We start from the raw sequence: 24871 nt of genomic DNA on the forward strand, positions 1-24871 counted from the left end.
TGCTCCTGAAATTCTTCCATCCCTTGTATTCTGTTGGTGAAGCTCGTATCTACAGCTCCTTTTCTCTTCTTTTGGTTTTCTATATCCAGGGTTGTTTCCCTTTGTGCTTTCTATTTCCACTTTTAATTCCTTCAACTGTTCGATTGTGTTTTCCTGGAATTCTTTCAGGGATTTTTGTGACTCCTCTCTATGGGCTTCTACTTGTTTATTTATGTTTTCCTGGAATTCTTTCAGGGATTTTTGCGATTCCTCTCTGTAGGCTTCTACTTGTTTATTAATGTTTTCCTGTGTTTCTCTAAGGGAGTTCTTCATGTCTTTCTTGAAGTCCTCCAGCATCATAATCAAATATGATTTTGTAACTAGATCTTGCTTTTCTGGTGTGTTTGGATATTCCGTGTTTGCTTTGGTGGGAGAATTAGGCTCTGACGATGCCATGTAGTCTTGGTTTCTGTTTTTTGGGTTCCTGCGCTTGCCTCTCGCCATCAGATTATCTCTGGTGTTACTTTGTTCTGCTATTTCTGACAGTGGCTATACTGTCCTATAATCCTGTGTGCCAGGAGTGCTGTAGACCTGTTTTCCTGTTTTCTTTCAGCCAGTTATGGGGACAGAGTGTTCTGCTTTCGGGCGTGTATTTTTTCCTCTCTATAGGTCTTAAGCTGTTCCTGTGGGCCTGTGTCTGGAGTTTACCAGGCAGGTCACTTGCAGCAGAAAAGTTTGTCTTACCTGTGGTTCCGAGGCTCAAGTTTGCTCGTGGGGTGTTGCTTATGAGCTCTCCACGGCGGCAGCAACCAGGAAGATCTGTGCTGCCCTTTCCGGGAGCTTCCATGCACCAGGATTCCAGATGGCGTTTGGTGTTTTCCTCTGGCGTCAGAGATGTGTGCAGGGTGCAGTCTCTTCTGGTTTCCCAGGCGTGTCTGCCTCTCTGTAGGTTTAGCTCTCCCTCCCACGGGATTTTGGTGCAGAGAACTGTTTATCCGGTCTATCCCTTCAGGTTCTGGTGGTGTCTCAGATGCAGTGGTCCTGCTGCTCCTGGGCCCTCCTCTGCGGGAACCCATAGGCCGTATACAGTTTCCTCTTGGGCCAGGGATGTGGGCAGGAGTGGGCAGTGTTGGTGGTCTCTTCTGCTCTGCAGCCTCAGGAGTGCCCACCTGACAAGGTGGTGAGGTCTCTCTCCCACGGGGTTTGGGAGCAGAGAGCTGCTGCGGGCAGGGCGTTCATTCCTTTTCTTATTGCTGATACAGAACTTCTAGCAGAAATTCCTTAAGGAAGGAAGGATTGATATTTGGTCCCATAGATTAAGAGCCACTTTCCTATCATGGTAGGGGAGGCATAACAGAGGGAATAGATTGAACCTGTCAGTGGAACATGGAGGCAGTTAGTTGGTTAGTTCATATCAGCAGTGGGAAGCAAACCAAGGTCAGACTATCACTTTCTAGTTCTAGCTCTATAGTCCTACATTTACCTACAAGCTAGATACCACTTCCCCAAAAATGACAACTTCCAAGAACAGCATTGTCTTCTGAGGACCTAGTGTTTGAACAGTAGTCTGTGGTGCACATTACACATTCAACCCTAAATATAAGTCAGCTTTCATTTCCACATGTTCTTTTCCATATTTTTTCCAGTTTCTTTTTCACATTGCACAAATGACGATGGAAACTCTCTCTCTCTCTCTCTCTCTCTCTCTCTCTCTCTCTCTCTCTCTGTGTGTGTGTGTGTGTACAGGCATCTGTACATGTGTTCATTTGCATGTGAATCTATATGCACATGTATACACATCCTTGCAGGACCATGTATCAAATTTGTATGTTGTTCCTTGGGTATTGTCTGTTACGTTTTATAAAAAGATAGAGAGAAGGAATATGTTTTATGGATGTGCAGTCAGATGTGGGGCAATTGGGTGCCAATGCATGCCCCATGCTGAGGCATCCCTTCCCCTTGAGTGTTGAGCTATACAATGTTATAATATAGAATAGAGTTTATTCAGGGCTTGGGGAGAGGAGTTCAGTGAATAGAGAAAGAGAAAGACAAAGAAGAGAGAGAGACAGAGACAGAGACAGAGACAGACAGAGACAGAGAGACAGAGACAGAGACAGAGTCTGAGAATGAGTAGAAGAGTAGAGGCTGGCCATGAGCACATGGAGATAAAGAAGGGAGGGAGAGAGAGAGAGAGAGAGAAAGAGAGAGAGAGAGAGAGAGAGAGAGAGCAGGAGCAAGTGGACAAAGCAAGAGCAAGAGAGTAAGAGAGAGAGAAGGAGGCAAGCTGCCCCTTTTATACTGAGTCAGATACACCTGGCTTTTGCCAGGTAACTGGGGTGCATCCTAGACAAAATGCCAACATTCCACTGTTTTGGTTTAATTAAAAAAGGAAAAAATTAGAAAGGCTTGATGGTGGAGAGAAATAGGGTCATCATGATCCTTAGCTACTTGTTGCTAACTTTGGGGCAATGTGTCTCTGGGAAACCTAGGAAAGTATGTATGGGGAGGTTGGTCCTGTCTCATGAGAATTGGCTGTTTCCTTTCTGTCCAGCATCTGTAGAACCATCTGTGGATAGATAACAAGGAGCAGAGCCAGTAGGAGCATATGTTTCTGTGAGTAGATTGGAGCATCTGGGGTTGTGTCTCTGGAGCTGCCCTGGATGTAGTGAATGTCTGGATTTGGCAAGATGCTGAAACACATCACACACAGACATGCACAGAGAGAGAGACACACTCACACACACATACACACACACACACACACACTCTCACACACATACTCACACACACAGACACAGAAACACATGCACATACACACTCACACACACACAGACACACTCACACACACATAACACACTCTCACACACACATACTCACACACACAGACACAGAAACACATACACATACACACTCACACACACAAACACACACACACACACTCACACACATATGTAGTAAGATGGGCTTAGGGAAGACAAATCTTTTGTGGAGTAGAAGAAACAGGAATTGTTTTTCCCTTTTGTCTAGGAGACTGAAAATACATAAATTTAACATAATGAGAAAAAGTTTTAAGGTTATATTTGAGTGACGAAGGGAATTCTAAACCTTGACCTTGTGAATATTGTAGTTGATCATATAGTTTAGCAAGAGAAACACCTTAACTCTTTATATAAAGACAACCAAAGGAAACTTATACATGATAACTAATATTGTCGATTCAGCACAAGAAACACTTTAAGTTTATCTTAAAGGCAATCAAAGGAAACTTATATTTGAGCTTGTGATTGTACAGGTGGATCCTATCTATAGTAGAATGTTTTATTAGAGTTGGGCTAATTTATAACTAACTATTTTACGACAATGACACAGCAAAGTGAGAAAATATGAAGCATTTCGTCCCTATAAACTGAGTTGAGGTGAGGAAGTAAACAGGTTACATATGTAGAAGCTTACATCTGAACGTGTTTATCATTTATCATGAAGCCTGTGAGGAAGGAAAACCTGTCTTTGATAAGAAATCTGGTGGTCTTAGCGAGTGAACAAATTTATTAATGAGCAAATATAGTGATGGATAACCTTAGCGGTAAGTAACTAGATCTGTTTCCTAGCTGTCAAGCTACAGTTATATTAGCTGTCAATGTAGTCAGAAATCTGGGGAAGGATAAACTATAATCTAGGAGTTACATATTAATTAAAATGACAGAGGTTAATCTATGGTCCACTTCCTAAACAGGTCCCAGGTCCCTGTGGTCTCCATGTCAACTTGTGTGGAGTTAGTTTGGCTGTCAAGATCAGAAGACAAAAACTTTTTTTTTCCTGTGGAGTAGATATGTGTAAAATGAGAAATGACCCACCTTGCCTTAGGCAATATGAGACATTTGACTCTTGGGGTATGCTGTTTTGTCCACAGTGTGGACCAAGCCCTGGCAGTAGGCAAGGCAATGGCAGTGTTTCTCCTTGGTTATCATACCACAATCTAGGTAGACTAGCTAGACCCTTGTTGCTGTGCCCATATCTTCTCAGAGACATTGGTGGGGGGTAGCTGTTATGCTTTGGGAATCTCTGTCTTAAGTTTAAATCTCTGTCATTAGTGGACTTCTGGCAAGATTGAGAGCAGTATCTATTGAGCATACCTGAGTTAGAAAACCTGTGTTTGTTTAATTACTTGTTCAAGGAAGTACTAACAAATAGAATGCATTAAAACTTAATGGCAGTAGCAAAAAGTAAGGCTAAACATATATTTATAAAAGGCAGTGATCTTTAACCTTATATTGCTTAAAAATCATTATTTACCAAAGCAGAATAGAATGAAAACCTATCTTAATTGTTGTGACGTTGACTGATTGCTTTAGCAGGGAAAAACACGTAAAGAGACACACATAGAAAGAGACAAATTGTCTAGCATTCACTTGGCTTAAAGGTGATATGGATCAGGATGGGAAGAATCAGAAAGTTGACAGTGGTGGCATGAGACTGTGGCACCGGGACAGAAAGCAAATGTGTTTGGGCGACTTTAGGCCTGTGCCAATGACTTTGCTGGCAGAGGCGCAGGCCCATTTTATAGCCTATGTCACAGAGTGGCTTAGGCTGTAGGGAAGCTGACAGTGTCCTTGGAACCCATCTGTGGAAATGTACTGAAGGTGTGGGAGCACCGAGTAGCCCAGCTCTGCCTTAGGCTGTGGACTATGGGCAAGTAGCACTGATCCCCAGGAAAGAACTGACGATGCTTCTTTTTGACCTGGGCCGGTTCACCCCTCCTTAGGCAACCTGGTGGTAGCCAGCAGCAAGGGACACGCACAGGATTGGTAGTGGGAGTGGGAGATATGTGCATGACTGAGGTACCAGGTGCTTGCCTCTGCCTAGGTTGGAGATGCAGGCACAGCCTCAAGCAAGCAGACTTTGAGGAGCCACAAAAGGCTAGATGACCCTCGTACCCTAGGGACTGGCTTGCTGGCTTCTGCCCTTCCCTCCCCTGGTCTGCCACTGGCTGCCTGCATTGTCCAGAGGATGGCTATATGGCAGAGACAGAATCAAGGGGGCAGGGCAGCTCTGTGGCACGTTTCTGTTGAAAGTCATGGGTGAAATGGGCGCCCTGCCGGCCCTTTCCCAGGGCACCATGGCGGTGCTGGGTTGGACAATGCTGGAATGCTGGGCAGAGGCAGTGGCAGTGATGACCTTTGGAAAATGGGCAGAGCACAGGAGCTTGGGGTGCGGTGTCCCAGGTGTTGTGAGTGCATGGCCACAGGATAGGTATCATCTCAGCGAATAGTGCTCCAGGCAGGGCATGAAAGCACAAGAGGGTGGGGTGAGACCTGCTTTTTCCTAAGGCAAACTGGGAGCACAGCAAATGGCAAGAGAATGAACAGGGTAAGGGAAAGCCTATAGATTGATAGTGAGAGAGTTGTTTTAAAAGTGCCAGCTAAGTAGCCATGTAGAGATATTGCTTGCTGGGTTCTATAAATTAGAACTGGATACACCCTATAAATAGGGACAAGGCATCAAAGACCAACACATTGGGTGTGGAAGCTATTAAAAATGTTCCTACAGGTGTTCCAAAAACAAAATTCAATAATTAATGTAAATGTGCAGACAGTTTAGATGTACCAGGTCATTATGCAGGTTTGCTGAGTCCTGGACTCACAGAAAAATGCAGCCTACCTAAACTTAGGAGTTTGTTTTATGGCTGCAAGAGTCCGAGGGAGGAGTGATGAAAATTGCTTTCAATAGATGGTGGTGGGGGTTGAGGGTGAGGGTAATCACCCAAGGGTTAGAGGTCCTAGAACAAGGATTGGTGAAAAGACCAGTCATAAAGACTGAATGTCCCTGTCCTCAAGGGTAGCACAGGGGTGGCTCTGAGGAGTTCAAGAATGATTCCCTGGAACCAGGGGGAGGTTTATACTGACTGGTAGGGGGAAGGAGCTTACCAGTTCTCAGAAGTGTGAGTGGAAAGTTCTAGTGAGCAATAGCTATCCATGTGGCAGCAAGAGATGTAAACCTTCAAGTTTCTAAATCTGAGTCTCAGCACCAAATATTGTGTTTTATAAAAAGATAGAAGGAATATGCTTGGTGTAGATACAATCAGGTGTGAGGGAAGGGGGTGCTCCTGCAGGCCCCATGCTGAAGCATCCCTTCCCCCTAGAATAGAGTTTATTCAGGGCATCAGAAGGGAGTTGAGGGAGTAGAGACAGAGAAAGGCAGAGAGAGAGAGGAGAGGAGTAAAGGCTGGCCATGAGCATGTGGAAAGAGAGGGGGAGGGGAATTTAAGGAAGGAGGGAGGGAGGGAGGGAGAGAGAGAGAGAGAGAGAGAGAGAGAGAGAGAGAGAGAGAGAGAGAGAGAGAAATTGAGAGAGATTACAGGAGCAGGAGGAGAGAGCAAGAGCAAGAAAGCAAGAAAGCAAGAAAGTGAGTAAGGCACACCTGGTTATTGCCAGGTAACTATGGGGCACAACCTAGACAAAATGTCAACATTGTCTACCTTATTTTGGAGACACAATCAATAAAGTAGCCTACAATTTGCTGGTTGGCTGGCCAGTGAGCTCCTACCGATCCAATCTTCCTGTGTAGGATTACAGCTGTTTCCCTCCTGCCCAGCTTTTTATACTGGTGCTAGAAGACAAATTCAGGTCTTCTTCCTCTTTGTGTTGTGAAGAGACACCATAGACACATCAATTCTTACAAATTAAACATTCAGTTGGGACTGGTTTAGAGTTTTGTCCATTATCATCATGGTAGGAAGCATGGCATCATGTAGGCAGACATGGTCCTGGAGGACCCGAAAGTTCCACATCTTGACCTACAGGCAGCAATAAAGAGATCCAAATTCCACTCTTGATGGAGGGCTTGAGCATAGAGTACTCAAAACTCACCCCCACAGTGACTCACTTCCTCCAACAAGGCCCTACCTACTCCACAAAGCCACATCTAATAATGCCACTCACCATGGGTCAAGCATTCAAACACATGAGTCTATAAGGGGCAAACCTATTCAAACTACCACATACAGCAAGCATTTATTTTTATTGAGTTCCCTTATTAGCTCCTGGGGTCTCCATTATAAGGAAATAAACTAATAACTAATCCATATCCAGGACCTAATCATCTCTTAAAATCCCTACCTCTCATGCAGACAGCACACACAGGATTTCAACATGTGAATTTTTGAGGATATAAACATTCACTATATAGGAAGGTTTAGTAGAAATATTTGTATGCATGAGCCTATAAAATGTCTTCCTCTATATAATTAAGGATTCAGGGTGAGTACTTTATAAAGAAAGGATAGTTTACTGAGAAAACAGTTTCAAATGTTGAAAATTTTAAAGACGGTTGCCCCATTGGTTTAGACACTATTAATCATCACATTGGCTTTGTCAAATCATGACACATGCCTTCATGATTAGAGAGTGCCAGGGCAAGAATTCATGAAAATACACAGAGTGAGAGGTCAGGAAGAGGTCATTTCTACTTTTGGATAATGATTCACTGTTATGCAAGTCTTAACATGAGTCCTATGAAAACTGCATAAATCTTACAATAGTGATGTTCCCAGTGGACCAATACCTTATTCCAGGTTTCACCTCCTCTACGCCATACTACCTGAACCTTAGACTCATAATATATTTTCTCTCTGCTTTGCTACAGTGTTTTCATGAGGCCTTGGAACAATAGGCACTAAAGAATACTGAGAGTTGGAGAAGTATTCCCCAGGGAAGAACACAGCAGTTGGTTATCAAATATGCATGATCACCCCAGAAAACATATATACAAGGAACATTTTACAGATTAAACAGATCCTATGTAAAAATATATGTGTATATACATGTACGCATGTAAGAAAAATTAATGATAAAGGAATCTATGAATATTTGAGGGAGGAAAGGGAAGGAGAAAATGGTATGATCATATTCTATCAAAAAATTAAAAATAATTTAAGAAGATCCACTATATCTCATCAACTCAATGACCAAGCCTCAAATACAAGAAGCCTTTGGAACAAAGACACAAACCACAGAAGATTGTCTTTCTGTATTCACCTTTTCAGAGAACAAGGTACAAATTCAGCTTCTTGTTATTGGGACAGCGGTATATATCAGCACTTCAGCAGAGTAAAGAGGTAACCAGTAAACATCATTGGAAGGCTCACTGGATATACAACAGAGGGACTGAGCTGTACATTACACATGTCTGACTAGAGAAAACTTGAAGGGACTCATCCTAAGGACAGCCTAGCAATCTCGGAAGGCATGTGTATTGTTTCAGCTGGGTCACTTCTAGCAGTTGAGGCTAAATTAAATTATACAAAAAAGGAGGTTAGGGGGAGGTGCATTTTGTAGATGGTTGGAAGCACACACTATTCTTCTGGGAAACATGGTTTTATCATAGAGAAAACCGAGAAAGCTTTATTTACCAGAATATGTTTGAAAGTCCTCTAGTTAGAAATGAAATGGAAGGGGAGGCCTTCAAGATGTCAAAGGTGTCAACCAACTAACACAACACTGATAAATCTTAAGAGAAAACAAAGCTAAACACTCTGTGTCCTGAACTGTTAGAATGTGTTTCACAGCCTTGCCAAAGACTTGTTGTGCTAGAGTGGATTGTACCCTGCAGAGGCAGTAGTGTCTCCTCCATTTTCATAAAGACTCTGAGAGGGACAACTGGAAGTAGGGGGCAGACTGTGATCAGGATGTAAAGTGAGTGAATATATAAATAAAAATAAACAACTAAATGAAAAATTTGGCTGCCCACCATTGCAGCTAGAGAAGAGGGTTTAAACATGCATGTGTATCAAAAAGTAGTTCTCTTGGAGGCTTAAATTGCTATCTGATGTGGAGGGCAGAAATACTACAGAAGAGAAGCTGTCACCTTCTCATAAATGAACCACACAATTAGAGCTAGTGGATGTTCTGAGTGGAGTGAATACTATTACTAAAAATTAGTTTTACTATGTATTATTCAGTTAGTTCTCACACATCAGAAGGAAAAACCACAGTCTATTGCATCTCTGAAGTACGTTCAATCTGACTTGAATGGGGAAAGACCATCTAGATATATAAAAAGTAATATAAACATTTCCATACGTGTGAAATTTATTCAAAATATCTGAACTAGTTGATGCTATTGTACAAGATAGTTCCATAGGCTTGTATTTATAAGAAGAACAAGAGATGTCACTGATATAACTCAATACAAGTTTAAACTCCTGAGAACCTGAGGAATAGGATGTCTGGTGTTACTCTTACAGACCAAAAACCAGAAGCTCTGACATCCAAAGACAGGGAAGATAGAGTTCTTATGTGATATGCTAAATGAAGGAAAAGTAAACCAAGGTTATTTACTCGTGGTCCCTAGGAAAAGAGGAAGAATATATTTCACAGGGGTAATAGAAACAGTATTTATCAGGCACACAGTCTCATTTAGCCAATGGGTAGCAAAGAAAAGGGAAGGAGGGACACATAGAAAGAATCCACTGTTGAAGTTTAGGGGTATATCTGTGCACTTTCCAGAGATAGGGTGAGACTGCTTAATTCCAAGGGAATAAATGATTAATCATAGGGTCTGAGGAATTTTAGGGACGTTCATCAGGCTTAAAATCAACTGCATAAAGAGGTTGAGGACTTTAAAGTGAGGGGACTTAAAAACAAGAACAGAGTGGACACATTTTCAAATACATGGATTAAAGATGACAAGCCCAGTTCAAGGACAGAAGGTGAAAGTAGACTAAACTTAATAGGATTAGAATTTTAACAAGATTTTCTCAAGAAGAGAGGAAAAAGTGTGAAATGATGCTTTCCTTTCATTTGCTTCTACTCATACTTTCAGTGCATCTGATGATATCCAATCTCATCTGTGAGCCTTGGTCCCAACACAAACATCATTCTCTTCTGAAAGCACACTTACAGGCACACCCAGGAACAACATTTTATTAACACCAAGCAGCTAATTTGAGCCATGTTGACTCATGAATTTGATTCATGATATTATGTTACCGTCTGAAAGCCAAAATGTTTGCTAAAATACTTATTCTGAACTTTCTGGTGATTCTGGTCCAGGTTTAAAGTTTTAGTTTGGTGCATGATAGAAATTGAACAAGTCTGCACACCTTTTCATTCATTCTCAAACTTGGTCCTCACCAAGCAGGGTTTGAAAATATAGGTCATAATACTTATTGATGATATTGGCATATATCTTGACTGGATAGCAAGTGACTCTCTAAAAATCTTAAAAAATATTGCAACAACTAAAGATAACTTCAAGAATTATCCAGTGATTGCCTTTGGGCCCTGATTTCCCAAGACACTTTCATGATGATGTTAATACCATGGAGTAAAGAAACTGCAGGGAAATTTAATTACATGTTAATAATAACTACATGACCTGATGAATTTCAACATCTACTTCAGAGTCTGTGACTGAACAAGTTAGAACTGGCACAGTAATGTTTGAATTAAGAATCAGCTTCACGACTCTTCTCTTTTTTTTCTCTCTCTCTCTCTCTCTCCTCCCCCTGCCACACCTCCTTGTCTCTGCTATCCCAATAAACCTTCTCCATGTGACAAAAAGAAAAAAAGAAAAGAATCAGTTACACATCGTGAGACTGGTTGTGTTTATCTGTGAGGGTTCCCAGTGTGTACTCATTCTGTGGCTTTCTATTCAGTATCATGGAAATATTTTAACATGTGCACTGGGAAGAGGCCAGGATACCATGGATTCCAAGCTCTCTGTGTGGGGCTGCATCATGTTAGCTTTTTATCTTATATTTATACACCCATGCCTGACAACATTGAAGAAACCTGGAAAGTAATGGCCCTGGATGCAGTTGCTAAAACTTGTAACCTTGTGGTAAGAATAACTTAATTTTTCAATGATTAAGAGAATACTTTTGAGCATTTTGAAAATAATATTGATATCACATATCTGAAAGAAGCATTACTTTAAAAAGAATATTGTTAACTTGATTTTCACTTGTGTTCTAAGGAAAAAAACTGGTTCCATAATTAAGTATAGAGATATGAATTATTATTAACAGTACTTGTTTGATATTAAATCAGGACTTTATTTATTATCTCCATAGTTTCTGTTGTCGGCCTCCAATTCTAAACTGCTGGAATTCTGGGGTTATTTAGAACATGCAGAATAGATAGAATTGCTATAGTTGTTCCTGTATAGTCTGTAACTGGCACTTTTGATGTTGTAGTATATATGGTTTCTTCGCATGCATGTAGGTCTCCTTTCCTTCTCCACTGTCTTCTAACTATAATATATATGAGAGAAAAATATCTGAGGAGTGTGTAAAGAGAGACTAAAAGCTGAAATTTGAGCCCCAAGCTGCATGATTCAACTCTGCTCTTGTATATGCCAAGTGGGCACCTTGCAGAAATGCCCTTCAGCCGCTCTAACAGATGGAGGGTCAAAATCTGAGGCAGCAGACTCAGTAGCTGACCAGAACTGACAACAGTTCGAGGTGTAACAGAAAGGCACAGTTCTGTGATGCAGCATTCTCCAACTGATGATCCCTGAGTCTCTCTGTCTTTCTCCCACAGTTCTCTTTGTCAAATGTTGATTCCTTGATTGAAGAAGGAGCCAGCCCATGTCAGTTGTCTTTTGATTATTTCACATGTATTTAAACCCCGGGATGAAAAATATCCATACTTTCATCAAAATCACAACCCTATCTATTAAAACATCCAGCATCCTTATTTATAATAGCCAGAAGCTGGAAAGAACCCAGATGCCCTTCAACAGAGGAATGGATACAGAAAATTGGTACATCTACACAATGGAATATTACTCAGCTATCAAAAACAATGACTTTATGAAATTCATAGGCAAATGGTCGGAACTAGAAAATATCATACCGAGTGAGGTAACTCAATCACAGAAAAACACACATGGTATGCACTCATTGATAAGTGGCTATTAGCACAAATGCTTGAATTACCCTAGATGCATAGAACACATGAAACTCAAGATGGATGATCAAAATGTGAATGCTTCACTCCTTCTTTAAAAGGGGAACAAGAATACCCTTAGCAGGGAATAGAGAGGCAAAGATTAAAACAGAGACAGAAGGAACACCCATTCAGAGCCTGCCCCACATGTGGCCCATACATATACAGCCACCCAATTAGACAAGATGGATGAAGCAAAGAAGTGCAGGCCGACATGAGCCAGATGTAGATCTCTCCTGAGAGACACAGCCAGAATACAGCAAATACAGAGGCGAATGCCAGCAGCAAACCACTGAACTGAGAATAGGACCCCCGTTGAAGGAATCAGAGAAAGAACTGGAAGAGCTTGAAGGGGCTTGAGACCCCATATGAACAACAATGCCAAGCAACCAGAGCATCCAGGGACTAAGCCACTACCTAAAGACTATACATGGACTGACCCTGGACTCTGACCTCATAGGTAGCAATGAACATCCTACTAAGATCACCAGTGGAAGGGGAAGCCCTTGGTCCTGCTAAGACTGAACCCCCAGTGAACGTGATTGTTGGGGGGAGGGAGGCAATGGGGGGAGGATGGGGAGGGAAACACCCATAAAGAAGGGGAGGGGGAGGGTTTAGGGGGATGTTGGCCCGGAAACCGGGAAAGGGAATAACACTCGAAATGTAAATAAGAAATACTTAAGTTAATAAAAAAACAAAACAAAAAAAATCCCATTCTAACATGCTACTCTTACTTTCTTAGTTTCACATGTCCCCAACCATCATGTATATATCATTAAAATACACATTTTATGTATTTGGCACTATGAGTTATTATCTTGTACTTTTAAAATTGTAATGGATAAAATAAATTTGTAATTAAAGTTTATCCTGGAAAATTTGGAAATCCTTGATAATTTTAGCACTGAAACCTACAATTTACATTGCAAAGAAATAAAACTTTGACTTTTCACATATAAAAGTGAATATTCATGTTCTATTTTATATAGCCCTAAAAGAAGTGTGTGCATTACTATGTTATTACTATATTATGTTATTACAGATGTTGTTTAGAAAAAGCTTTATAAAATATCCACACATAATCTCGAGAAACTTCCTTGACTGTGCATTGTATCAATTAACCTATAGGTTAGGATACTAATTTTAAATATATGTCTGGATTGTTTGATATATTAAAGATGAGGTATATTAGAAGAACATGTGATAATCTTTACATTGGTAGTTTTTGTTACAGTGTTAAAATGCTTGAGTATCAATTTATAACCAGAAAATATTGTCATAAAAGAAAGCTATTTGCTAATAGCTAATAGCTTTCTTATTTTCAATAGCAAATTTATTGAATGAAAAATTATCTGAATACATTGGTAGTTTAAGCACTATTATTAACAGGTCATATATTTGTTTATATTTAAATTAAAAATACTCAAGAACTCTTATTATATTTTAAAATTAATCAATTAACCAATTAATTAGTTTATGTGTATGTGTTTGTGTTTGTGTGTGTATGTTTGTGTGTGTGTGTGTGTGTGTGTGTGTGTGTGTGTGTGTGTGTGTATGTGTGTGCTGGAGGGAAGGTTCAGGCCAAGGCATATGTAGAGGTCTCAGTATATTATATAAGGGTCAGTTCTTCTATTCCACCAGGTGTATTTTGCAGGTGTTCATGATTGGAGTAAAAGGGAAGATGTTCTCTTGCAGAGCTGGGGATGAGATACACACAACTCTTCAGGTTGTGACCATCCACTGGATGTACCAGAGGATACATCATTAAAGAACACTGACCCTCCTCCCCCACTGGCTATTGATTGTCAGCAGATCCTTGGTTAGGGGTGGCATTTTTGGGACCATCTTCCTTCTCTGTGAGAAGCATTGACTTGGTTTGGCCTTGTACAGTTCTTGTGCATGCTGTCACAATCACTGAGATTTATATGTCATGCTATGTCGGAAGGACACTCTTTCTTTGTATTCCTTCAATATCTCTGGCTTATATAGTCTTTTGATCTCTTCTGGAATGATCTCTGAGGTTTAGCAGAAGAGAAGGCAGTATAGATATTCCATTTAGAGTTGAGTATTCAGTATTCTCTCATTCTCATGTTGGTCCATTTCGCATCTCTGTTTTAACCACAATCCACTACAAGCAGAAGTATCTCTGGTGAGGGAGGATTGAGAGATGCATTAATCTGTGGCTATCATAATAAGTCAATAAGAACATATTGAATAGTGTATACTAGTGTAGCAGTAGTAGCTTCTTCCTTTATGGCATAGGACCCGCTAGTCAAATATCCATGAACTAACAGAGGTGCCACGCATGACTTTGTCTTGTGAAATTGGACTTAAATCCAATAAGAATGTGCTCATTTATTGAAAGCACTGTTGTAACAATGGGTAAGCCTTGCCAGTCCAGTGACTATTGTGATTCTCAGGGTTCATGTCGGGTAAAATTGGTGATTACTGTCCTCCTCTGGTAGACAGCATAGTTACTTCTAGCTCTATGAAAGTTAGCAAGAAGGGATGAAGTTTCCAGGTATGTAACAGATTAATACTTAAAGTTTGTAATTTTTTGTTTGACAGTTTTATGCATTTACTCGATAAACACACTTTCCTCACATCTTCCTCTGCCTTCCACAATCCATATTCTCAACATTTCCACACCTTCATTCTATTGTGCAATCCAATGATTTTAATTAGTTTCTTGCTTAAGCATTGGAAGGAGATTATTTACTATACCAAAGGTAACACATTAACAGCTATGGGGAAAAATGACTACTCCATCCTAATTAACAAATGGCTATCAATATTTTCTCAGAAAGGGATGCAAGATTTATTGACACATTCCTTATCCATGATGAACGGTTGATAAACTAAACCTTATGAAGGCCTCATACAAACATCTACATTGAGATTTTCATGGTACTAAAATGAAGTTAGGATATAAAAATCTAGAGTTTTATCACATTGTTTATTTTATTATCATCACCACCATTTACATTGTTGTAATTAAAATAAAATGTATAATGTTTAAATGTTTGTTTTGTATTTATAGGGCACATTATGTGAAAATATGGGTCTTATGAAACATGAAGATGTAATAACAACTTTATCGTTAGTTCACTTTACAAAACCAGTTTCAGATGAAAACGTTACAGTGATTGACACAGACTTCAGTAACATCCCTGTTCGTTTTTACTTGCCAAAGAGGAAGTCTGAAAGACAGAGACCAGCTGTGATTTTCATTCATGGTGGTGCCTTTGTCTTGGGAAGTTACAGTAAGTATATTTTGTGTTATTCATATATTCATACTGAAATAATTGCTGGCTACCAATGAGTTGACAGACATTTCTTCATACAATGTTGACGTGTGCATCTTAACAGAGTTATACTGGAAGGTGTGGGGGTCATAGTTCACATTCTCCTTTATATGTAATTTGTTAGTAAACCAACCAAGTAGAAACAAGATGGTTGTGTTGGGAAATAGAGTCTTAAATTAACATAATGATATCTTAAACTTGAAAGTATAAATAATAAACTTGGAATTTAGAGTCAAATCACCTAGTCGCATCAATTAAATAAATATTTAGTATGACATGAACCAGGTATTTGATTGTTAGATATGAAATAATACATGCTTCCATGCCATAGCTTAACTTTGTTCCAGGGGTGCCGTGTGATACAACAATATCGAGGATTAGAAAACAGAGCATAACTTTGTACTACAATTATAGAAGTGATATGGAGCTGAGGGGTCAGTTCTTGCCTGAAAGTGAGTGGAGTAGCTAAGACAGACAGACTGATGGAATCTTAAACACATACCATTTTAGACGTTTGATGACTTATGGAGTCACTACACAGAAAAGTTTGGGATATTGCACTTCACAGATGTAACAAACAGGTGGTAGCACTCCTGTCCTCAATGAATCTGTACTTAATTCTCATATCCAGTATTTTGTCTACATAATTTGTGAACATTTTAAGATAAGCAAAAAGGCTACTGTGGAAAGCTGGGCACACAACTGAGTGAGCAAGTTTCAGGTAGGTATTACCATCATGTTTTAGTGGTGAGGAAGCAAATAGAATAAGAAATGTTTTCAAAGACCTACATTTAGAAAAGGGAGATCACTTCCCAGGCTTTTGGCTAAGGTCCAGTATAGAAAAGAGAGGAAGGACAGGACCTTGGAGCAGAACCCAGAGGATTAAGGCTCCTACCGAGCAGCCCATGCATGTTCTCAGTGTTGCTGCCCTCAGTTTTGCTTCAGTGACATTTCTAATTTGCCATCCTGTTTCCAACCTCATCTGCTCCTTCTGGGTCATAAGTGCGTATGTTTGGTTTCTCCCAGTCTACCTCTCTCCTTACCTGTCTACAATGTCTGAAGCTTACTGGCATCTTGTTGATCCTGTCTTCATTACTCTACTTACATCCTGGGATAAGACATGTTTTTATTTTGTTCAAGATGAGTCTCTACTTTCCTAGGAATTATATTTTTTCCAAATCATCACCTGATTTATATTTCTTCTACCTGCAATTGTACCCCCTTGGTTGATTCTCAAGTATGCACTGTTTTACTGCCTCTATCTCTGTCAGTCCCTGGCTGTTCCTTCTAATTCTTATCTTATCATTTTTCATTTTCTGAGACTTGTTTGCATGTTTGTCTCCTTCTTGCCTTTTGATTCTTCCTTAATACAGTGTAATCTGAGAGAAACCACTGGTCTTTGCTACACAGTGAGCTTGTATGAAAGGAATTTCTATATCCTTCCTTTTTCCTCCTTTATTTCATCTTTCATTTGCAACTGCAACATTAAAACAAGAGAAAAGCTAAAACCATGCTGAAATAAGTTAATTGTACTTAACCAATATTAATATTTCTCACATTCCAGTATTTTATTCTTTGGTTGTTGGTTCCACTTTTTTCTATACTTTATTCCTTATTTCTTTCCACTCTAGCCCCCATGCCCATCCTATTGATATCGGCTCTTTCCTATCTCTAACTTTGTTGCTGGACTTAAGTTCAGTCAACTCAGCTGCAGATTGGTCTGCATTACTTCATCCTTAGTGTATCATATGAATTCCTTAGCAGATACCACCATATTACTTTCTCAAGGAGTAAACAGAAAAAATAAATAAAACACCCAAGAACACAAGAAAAGCATAGCGACCATCATGCTCTTTTTTTTACAGTCTTTCAGTCTCGTATACTTTATAACATACTCTGGGCACAAACTCTGAGCATCCTCTTGTTTCTACACACACTGTGTAAATTATCATTTAGTTTTATTCCAATTCTTACCTCTCTGGTGGCTCATCACCATTTTGTTATTTCTGTGACCTTCTATTTCAGCCTATTGTGATGTGAAAATATGGTCACACTGCTCATCAATAAACATCCCAGAAATAGCATCCATTTGTTTATGAATCTTCTGACAAACTTTGGAGTGTAGTCAGGTGTATTCTCTTCCGGTTACCTCATCTGCTCCCTGCTTTCTGCTCCCTTTATCACATTTATCTATATGTTTTCCCAAGCTCTGCGAATTCTCAGGAAATTGGTGTAAATTTTAATAAAATCACACTTCATTTTTTCTTGTTCATTTTCTGCCTATTATTATTTTTATGTTTAACATGATGGATGACAATTTATGCTTTGTAGGTGAATGAGTATAAATTGCTAATTAAAATAATAATTGACGTTAAGTTCTGTTAAAACTTTTAGAAAAGTATTTTCTTTTTCTATCTCCTTTAAGTTTATTAACTATTTATGTACAGTTAAGTTTTGTTAGGAATTAGAAATGTAAGAACACATTCTTTTTTTTTTTTCATCTTTATTAACTTGGGTATTTCTTATTTACATTTCGATTGTCATTCCCTTTTCCAGTTTCAGGGCCAACATCTCCCTAACTCCTCCCCCTCCCCTCTCTGTGGGTGTTCCCCTCCCCATCCTCCCCCCATTACTGCCCTCCCCCCAACAATCACAAGAACACATTCTTATTTCATTTTAGTGAGAATTAAAATTCTAACTTACATATAGAGAGATAACCTAAAGTGTAATTGTAAATTTATTAAGTTGCATGAACAAATAAATATGTAAGCCTCTAGCAAAAGAAAAACTTATTAGTTCTAATTGCACCAAATAGTACACCTGGTCTTATACTTCAGTTGATGTCCCATCATTGAAAACTTCCTTCAGTAAATAATAACTGTGGGGAATCTCTAAATTTATGCAAATTATAATGCTGCCTACAGTGTTATCTTCAACTCAATTTCATATTTTCTAATACTTCTCCCAAGATTTTTAAGGAGTATATCAGTAATGAATTGCAGACAATCTTCTTCATGAACTCTGAAAGAATGTTTCCTGTGACCATAAAAGGGATAACTTACTGTCAATCAATCAATCAGTCAACCAAACAATCAAATTTCACATTTTAAGCACATACATGACTGCTTCTGCGTTTCCATTATTTGCTACTTACAGTGAACCATTTTGTGTTTATTTTTTTCATTTCAGAGATGTCAGCCTATGATGATCTGAACAGACTGACAGCAAACAAGCTTGAAGCTGTTGTTGTGGCAATAGAGTAAGATAAAACCGATTCTTCTAGCCACAGTCCGTGCACTCACAACATAACTTGGTCTATTCAGAGCTGTGACCCAATCAATAAATACACGTATACTATGGGTTTTTGTTTATATTGTTTTTTCCATAATTTTAATGTCAAGGCATCCTCAAAGGCATCCATATTTATTTTGATTTCTGCCATTTTAGATACAAGAGTGAAGCCAGAGGAATAAACACATTTATTATCACAGTTATAACATCTCTTAGAATATGAACTCCAGGATTCATAAGCATCTCATTTTATCTGCAAGTAAAATTAAAAATTCTCACGTATACACAGAAAGATATACTCATTATATTCTTGAAAAACTAGATTTTCTTTGACCTGTTTCTAAAGACTGGAGTTGGAGTTATTCTTGGTTATAATTCTAGTAGGTAAAAATGTTTCAATAACTTGAACATTTCAAGACATTATTCAAATGAAAATTCTTAATATTCTCAACAAAGTTTTGCCAACATTTACAATAATATATAAAAACTATGAGCAAATACTTATTACCTCAGAACTTTATTTCTGTCCACTCTGCTACTGAAATTCTCATTAATAGGAATGAAAAAAAATTGCTGTGTATATTACTATTCCCTAGTGCAGAAATAAACTTACAACCACTACTTGAAACCCTTAACAAGAATCTAAGACAGGCATTACTAGTCAGCTCTAGTTAATTGGTGAAACAGGCTTCAAAGTAGGGTCAACATATCAGTGTATCTGGTGGTAAGAGTGAGATATTTCCTTGCATAACTTTAACAAGGGTTTTGTTGTGGTTTTGCTTGATTTACCTTTAAAGCTACAGACTTGCTCCCAAGTATCCTTTCCCAGCTGCCCTTGAAGACTGTGTTTATGTGACCAAGTTCTTTCTCCAGGAGAAAGTTCTTGCAAAATACAGAGTGGATCCCTCACGCATCTGCATTATGGGAGACAGCTCTGGGGGTACCTTGGCAGCCACAGTGACTCAACTGGTATGTTGTATGTGTATATATGTTTTAATCTTAATGCAAAAGAAGCTGTGTTTGAATTATTTTTATAACGTTATCTTTGAAATTTAAATTAAACCAGCGTGATTATCCATTTTGTAAATTACTACTTTAGAATTGGCTTTAATGCCTAATGCTAAGGACAGCTTTTAAAATCCTGTTTTTAGGTGTTTAAAGGAAGTTTCAAGACATTGAAGCCAGGGCTGTGTGTTTGCCAGGCAAATATTCTACCAAGAACTATCAATCTCTCTTTAAACTTATTGTTTCAAAACAATCTTTTGATTAGATTCCATGAACTGGTCTGCATTTTGTGCAAGTCTTGAACTTGTGAGCTTCCCACCCCAGGAACTCAAGAACCAAATATTAGAAAGCTGTAATGATAACTCAGGCTTACGCTAACAATGCTAGTTAAAAGTTCACCAATTGCTTTGAATTGCTCTATCAATTTCAATGCAGAATTTGTTGTTGTTGTTGAGGTTGTTCATACTTACTGAATTTAAGTAGAAAAACTATAGTTTCTCAATGTTTTTTGTAACTATAGCTGAAGAGCATATTAGTACTTTTTCTCCTCTGAAACTAAACATTCAGCAAGAAGCAAATACAGGGACAAACTTATACTGGCTCCTGGAACGTTAAGTGCATCATAGCAGCAAAGGCATGGCAGTGGTAGTTGATTATAGCTGTGGCAGTGGGAGTGTGAGGCTGCTTGCCATTATCTCCCAAGTCAAGAAGTCTGGTGACATGATTTCTTGTATTCAGCCTCAACCAATATGGAGGCACCTCCAAATTCAAGATGAAATTTATCCCTTAATTCCCTGTGAAATACCATCATAGACACTCCCAGAGATGGGCTTCAATCTCTATCTCCTACATGATTCTAAATCTAGGCCAGTGGATATTTATGAGTAACGATGACAATGTGTAAACTGACACATGTAGATTTTTATAGATAACATCAGATGACATATCATGCTTAGAAGAATTCCTACTGTAACAAAATTAAGTCACCACATAATAGATTCTTGCTGAATATAGCTAAATAATCATTATCAATTGGTGATATTTTGAAAGGCAATATCAATTCAATAGATGATTCAAAATCCCACAAATACTTTTGTAGAATGAAATGAATAGTCTGTTCCCTTTTTATTATGTAGACTGACTTCTTTTTATAAAGTAGATGTAGTCTCAATGTTTGTGTTAATTGATTTTATTGAATATTTTAACTTTTCTTTAATCTTACTATCCAACCAGTAATACGTTTCCTTCTTCAAGACCAATTAACTTATTTTAATAAAACTATCTCTTTATCAAACCATTATAAAAGTCCCATGAAATCTCATCATGTATAATCTAAAAATACTCAAAAATGTTCTTTAATAATTTTAATGTTTTGATTGCTCTGATCATCTGTGTACAAAAAGGCTCTGAAGTAGGTCTTGGCCCTCTAATAGAAATTTGATGTACTAGAATACATAAGATATATGTTTTGTGTAAATAAACATAACAAAACTATTTTATTTATTAAGCGCAAAGAGTTTGCTAGGAATCCAATTCCTTTCATATTTAGTCTTACTGTGTAAAGAAAAATTTTCACCAGTGGAAAACAATGATGTTAAATTATGGAGAAACATTGTTTAATATTCATCATAGACTATATAGAAATTACTAAGATTACAGTGGCTGCACTTGTAACCAAGTCTGAGGTCCATCTGGAAGCTTGCAACAAAACCTTGACTGTTTTACTTATAAATTATTCTCTAATGTACTACAAAGACTGAATGGCAATATTCTAAACTGGGTCATTGAAAACTAATATAATGAGTTATATATTAAAAATGGGACACTTTAATAGGGAGCATCACTGTGTACCCCTAAATTTGCAAGGTTACAGCAAGTACAATAAGTCATTTAGAGAGATGAAAGTAAGGTGAATGGGTTAGTTAAATTAGACAGAAGGGTAGTTATATATTTTGAGGAATCTGAAAGTGTCAGAGATAAAAAAGAGTAAGAAAAAAATAGAGTTTTGAATAAAAGAGACCACCATGTACTTAATGGAATAAGCTTTTAGGTATAATATACACAGTATTTAGCTGGGTGGTGATGATTCACATCTCAGCACTCAGGAGTCAGAGGCAGGAAAACCTTGAGTTCAAGATAATCTTGAAATACAAAGCAAAATCCTAGACAGCTAGAAATATATATATATTCTCTCTCTCTCTCTCTCTCTCTCTCTCTCTCTCTTTCTCTCTCTCTCTCTTTCTCTCTCTCTCTCTGCTCTTCTCAACTTTTTCTTCTATTAGTTTGAGTGTATTTGGTTTGATAAAGAGGTCCTTGATCCACTTGGACTTAAGCTTTGTACAGGTCAATAAGAATGGGTAAGTTTGCATTCCTCTACATGCTGACTTCCAGTTGAACTAGCACCATTTGTTGAAAATGTTCTTTTCTGCACTGGATGGTTTTAGCTCTTTTGTCCAAGATCAAGTGACTGTAGGTGTGTGGTTTCATTCTGGGTCTTAAATTCTATTCCATTGATCTGCCTGTTTGTCTCTGTATAAATACAGTACAGTTTTTTTTAATCACTATTGCTCTGTAATAGTGCTTGAGGTCAAGGATAGTGATTCCCCCAGAAGTTCTTTTATTGTTGAGGATAGTTTTTGCTATCCTGGGTTTTTTGTTATTCCAAATGAATTTGCAAATTGCTTTTCCTAAATCTATAAAGGAATGAGTTGGAATTTTGATGGGGATTGTATTGCATCTGTAGTCTGATTTTGGAAGGATGGCCATTTTTACTATGGTAATCCTGCCAATTCCTGAGCATGGGAGGTCCTTCAATCTTCTGAGATCCTTTGCAAATTTTTTCTTCAGAGACTTGAAGTTCTTGTCATACAGAACTTTCACTTGCTTGTGACTATTGTTAAGGGTATCATTTTCCTAATTTTTTTCTCAGCCTGTTTATCCTTTGAATAGAGGAAGACTACTGATTTTTTTGAGTTTGTTTTATTCCCAGCCACTTTGCTGAAGTTGTTTATCAGGTTAAATAGTTCTCTGGTGGAACTTTTGGAGTCACTTAAATATACTATCATATCATCTGCAAATAGTGATATTTTGACTTCTTCCTTTCCAATTTGTACTCCTTTGACTACCTTTTGTTGCCTTATTGCTCTGGCTAGGACTTTGAGTACTATATTGAATAAGTAGGGAGAGAGTGGGCAGCTTTGTCTAGTCCCTGATTTTAGTGGGATTGCTTCAATTTTCTCTCCATTTAGTTTGATGTTGGCTATTAGGTTTGCTGTATATTCCTTTTACTCTGTTTAGGTATGAACCTTGAATTCCTGATACTTTCAGGACTTTTAACATGAAGGGGTATTGAATTTTGTCAAATGCTTTCTCAACATCTAATGAGATGATCATGTGTCTTTTTTTCTTTGAGTTTGTTTACATAGTAGATTGCATTAATGGATTTCTGTGTATTAAACCAACCCTGTATGCCTGGGATGAAGCCTACTTGATCCTGATGGATGATCATTTTGATGTGTTCTTGTATTAGGTTTGCAAGAATTTTGTTGAGTATTTTTGCATTGATATGCATAAGGAAAATTGATCTGAAGTTCTTTTTCTTTGTTGGGTCTTTGTATGGTTAGGTATAAGTCTAATTGTGGATCATAAAAGGAATTGGGTAGTGTTCCTTCTATTTCTATTTTGTAGAATAATTTGGACAATATTAATATAAGGTCTTCTGTGAAGGTCTGATAGAATTCTGCACTAAACCCATCTGGTCTTGGGATGTTTTTGTTTGGGAAACTTTTAGTAACTGCTTCTATTTCTTTAGGAGTTATGGGACTGGCTAGAGGTTTATCTGATTCTGATTTAATTTTGGTATGTAGTATCTGTCTCAGAAATTGTCCATTTCATCCAGATTTTTCAGTTTTGTTGAATATAGTCTTTGTAGTAGGATCTGATTTTTTTTAATTTCCTCAGATTCTTTTGTTATGTTTCACTTTTCATTTCTTATTTCATTTATTTGGATATACTGTGCCTCTGGTTAGACTGGCTAAGGCTTTATCTATCTTGTTGATTTTCTCAAAGAACCAGCTCCGGATTTTGTTGTTTCTTTGTATAGTTCTTTTTGTTTCTACTTGGTTGATTTCAGTCCTGAATTTGATTATTTCCTGTATTCTACTCCTCTTGGGTGCATTTGCTTATTTTTCTTCTAGATTTTTTAGGTGTGCTGTCAAGATGCTAATGTATGCTCTCTCCAGTTTCTTTTTGGAGGCACTCGGAGCTGTGTTTTCCTTTTAGCACTGCTTTCCTTGTGTTTCATAAGTTTGAGTATGTTGTGTCTTCATTTTCATTAAATTCTAAAAAGTCTTTAATGTCATTCTTTATTTCTTCCTTGATCAAGTTATCATTGAGTTGAGCATTGTGCAATTTCCATGTTTATATGGGCATTCTGTTGTTTTTGTTGTTATTGAAAACCAGCTTTAGTCTGTGGTGATCTGATAAGATTCATATGATTTTTTTTTAGCTTCTTGTATCTGTTGAGTGGCGTTCTGTGACTAATTATATGGTCAATTTTGGAAAAGGTACCATTTGGTGCTGAGAAGAAGGTATATTCTTTTGTTTTAGGATGAAATGATCTATAAAAATCTGTTAAATAGAAGCAGTTACTAAAAGAAACTTCTGGTAGTTTCTCTATGTCTACGTTTAGTTTTTGTTTTCATGATCTGTCCATTGATGAGAGTGGGGTGTTGAAATCTCCTACTATTATTTTGTGAGGTGCAATGTGTGCCTTGACCTTTAGTAAGGTTTCTTTTATGAATGTTGGTGCCCTTGCATTTGGAGCACAGATATTCAGGATTGAGAGCTAATTTTGGTAGATTCTTCTTTGATGAATATGAAGTGTCTTTCCTTATCTTTTTTGATAACTTTTGGTTGAAAGTCAACTTTATTGGGTATTAGAATGTCTACTCCAGCTTATTTCTTGGGACCATTTGCTTGGAAAATTGTTTTCCAACCTTTTACTCTGAGGTAGCATCTGTCTTTGTCACTGAGGTGTATTTCCTGTATGCAGCAAAATGCTGGGTCCTCTTTATGTATCCAGTCTGTTATTCTATGTCTTTTTGTTGGGGAAGTGAGTCCATTGATGTTCAGAGACATTAAGGAATAGTGATTGTGAATGGAAAAAAGAGGATAAGAGATAAAATTCTTCTTGCTTCTCCTCTTTGTCTAAGAAGTGTTATATCCAAAAGTCTAGAACTAAGCCAAGAAATTTAACTCATTTTATTTTTGTCGATCTCTTTATAAGGTCATAATTTTTCTAGTTGAGTAGACAGGAGTCAGCTTTACATGTATACTGTTTTT

The 24871-nt window shown here is 38.1% G+C and overlaps 1 protein-coding gene across 2 annotated transcripts in view; it reads left to right on the plus strand.

Moving 5' to 3' along the window:
- Positions 1 to 24871, plus strand: part of Aadacl2fm3l1 (AADACL2 family member 3 like 1) — a 46334-nt gene that overhangs the window by 17633 nt on the left and 3830 nt on the right. For both annotated transcript variants that reach the window (XM_087637432.1, XM_087637434.1), the window contains exons 2-4: positions 14968 to 15190; positions 18422 to 18491; positions 19321 to 19492. In XM_087637432.1, the coding sequence (XP_087493558.1) occupies positions 14968 to 15190; positions 18422 to 18491; positions 19321 to 19492 (465 nt within the window). The remainder of the gene's footprint in view (positions 1 to 14967; positions 15191 to 18421; positions 18492 to 19320; positions 19493 to 24871) is intronic.

The sequence above is a fragment of the Rattus norvegicus genome, chromosome 2 (genome assembly GCF_021556685.1).
Source record: "Rattus norvegicus strain SHRSP/BbbUtx chromosome 2, alternate assembly SHRSP_T2T, whole genome shotgun sequence".
Taxonomy (NCBI): domain Eukaryota; kingdom Metazoa; phylum Chordata; class Mammalia; order Rodentia; family Muridae; genus Rattus; species Rattus norvegicus.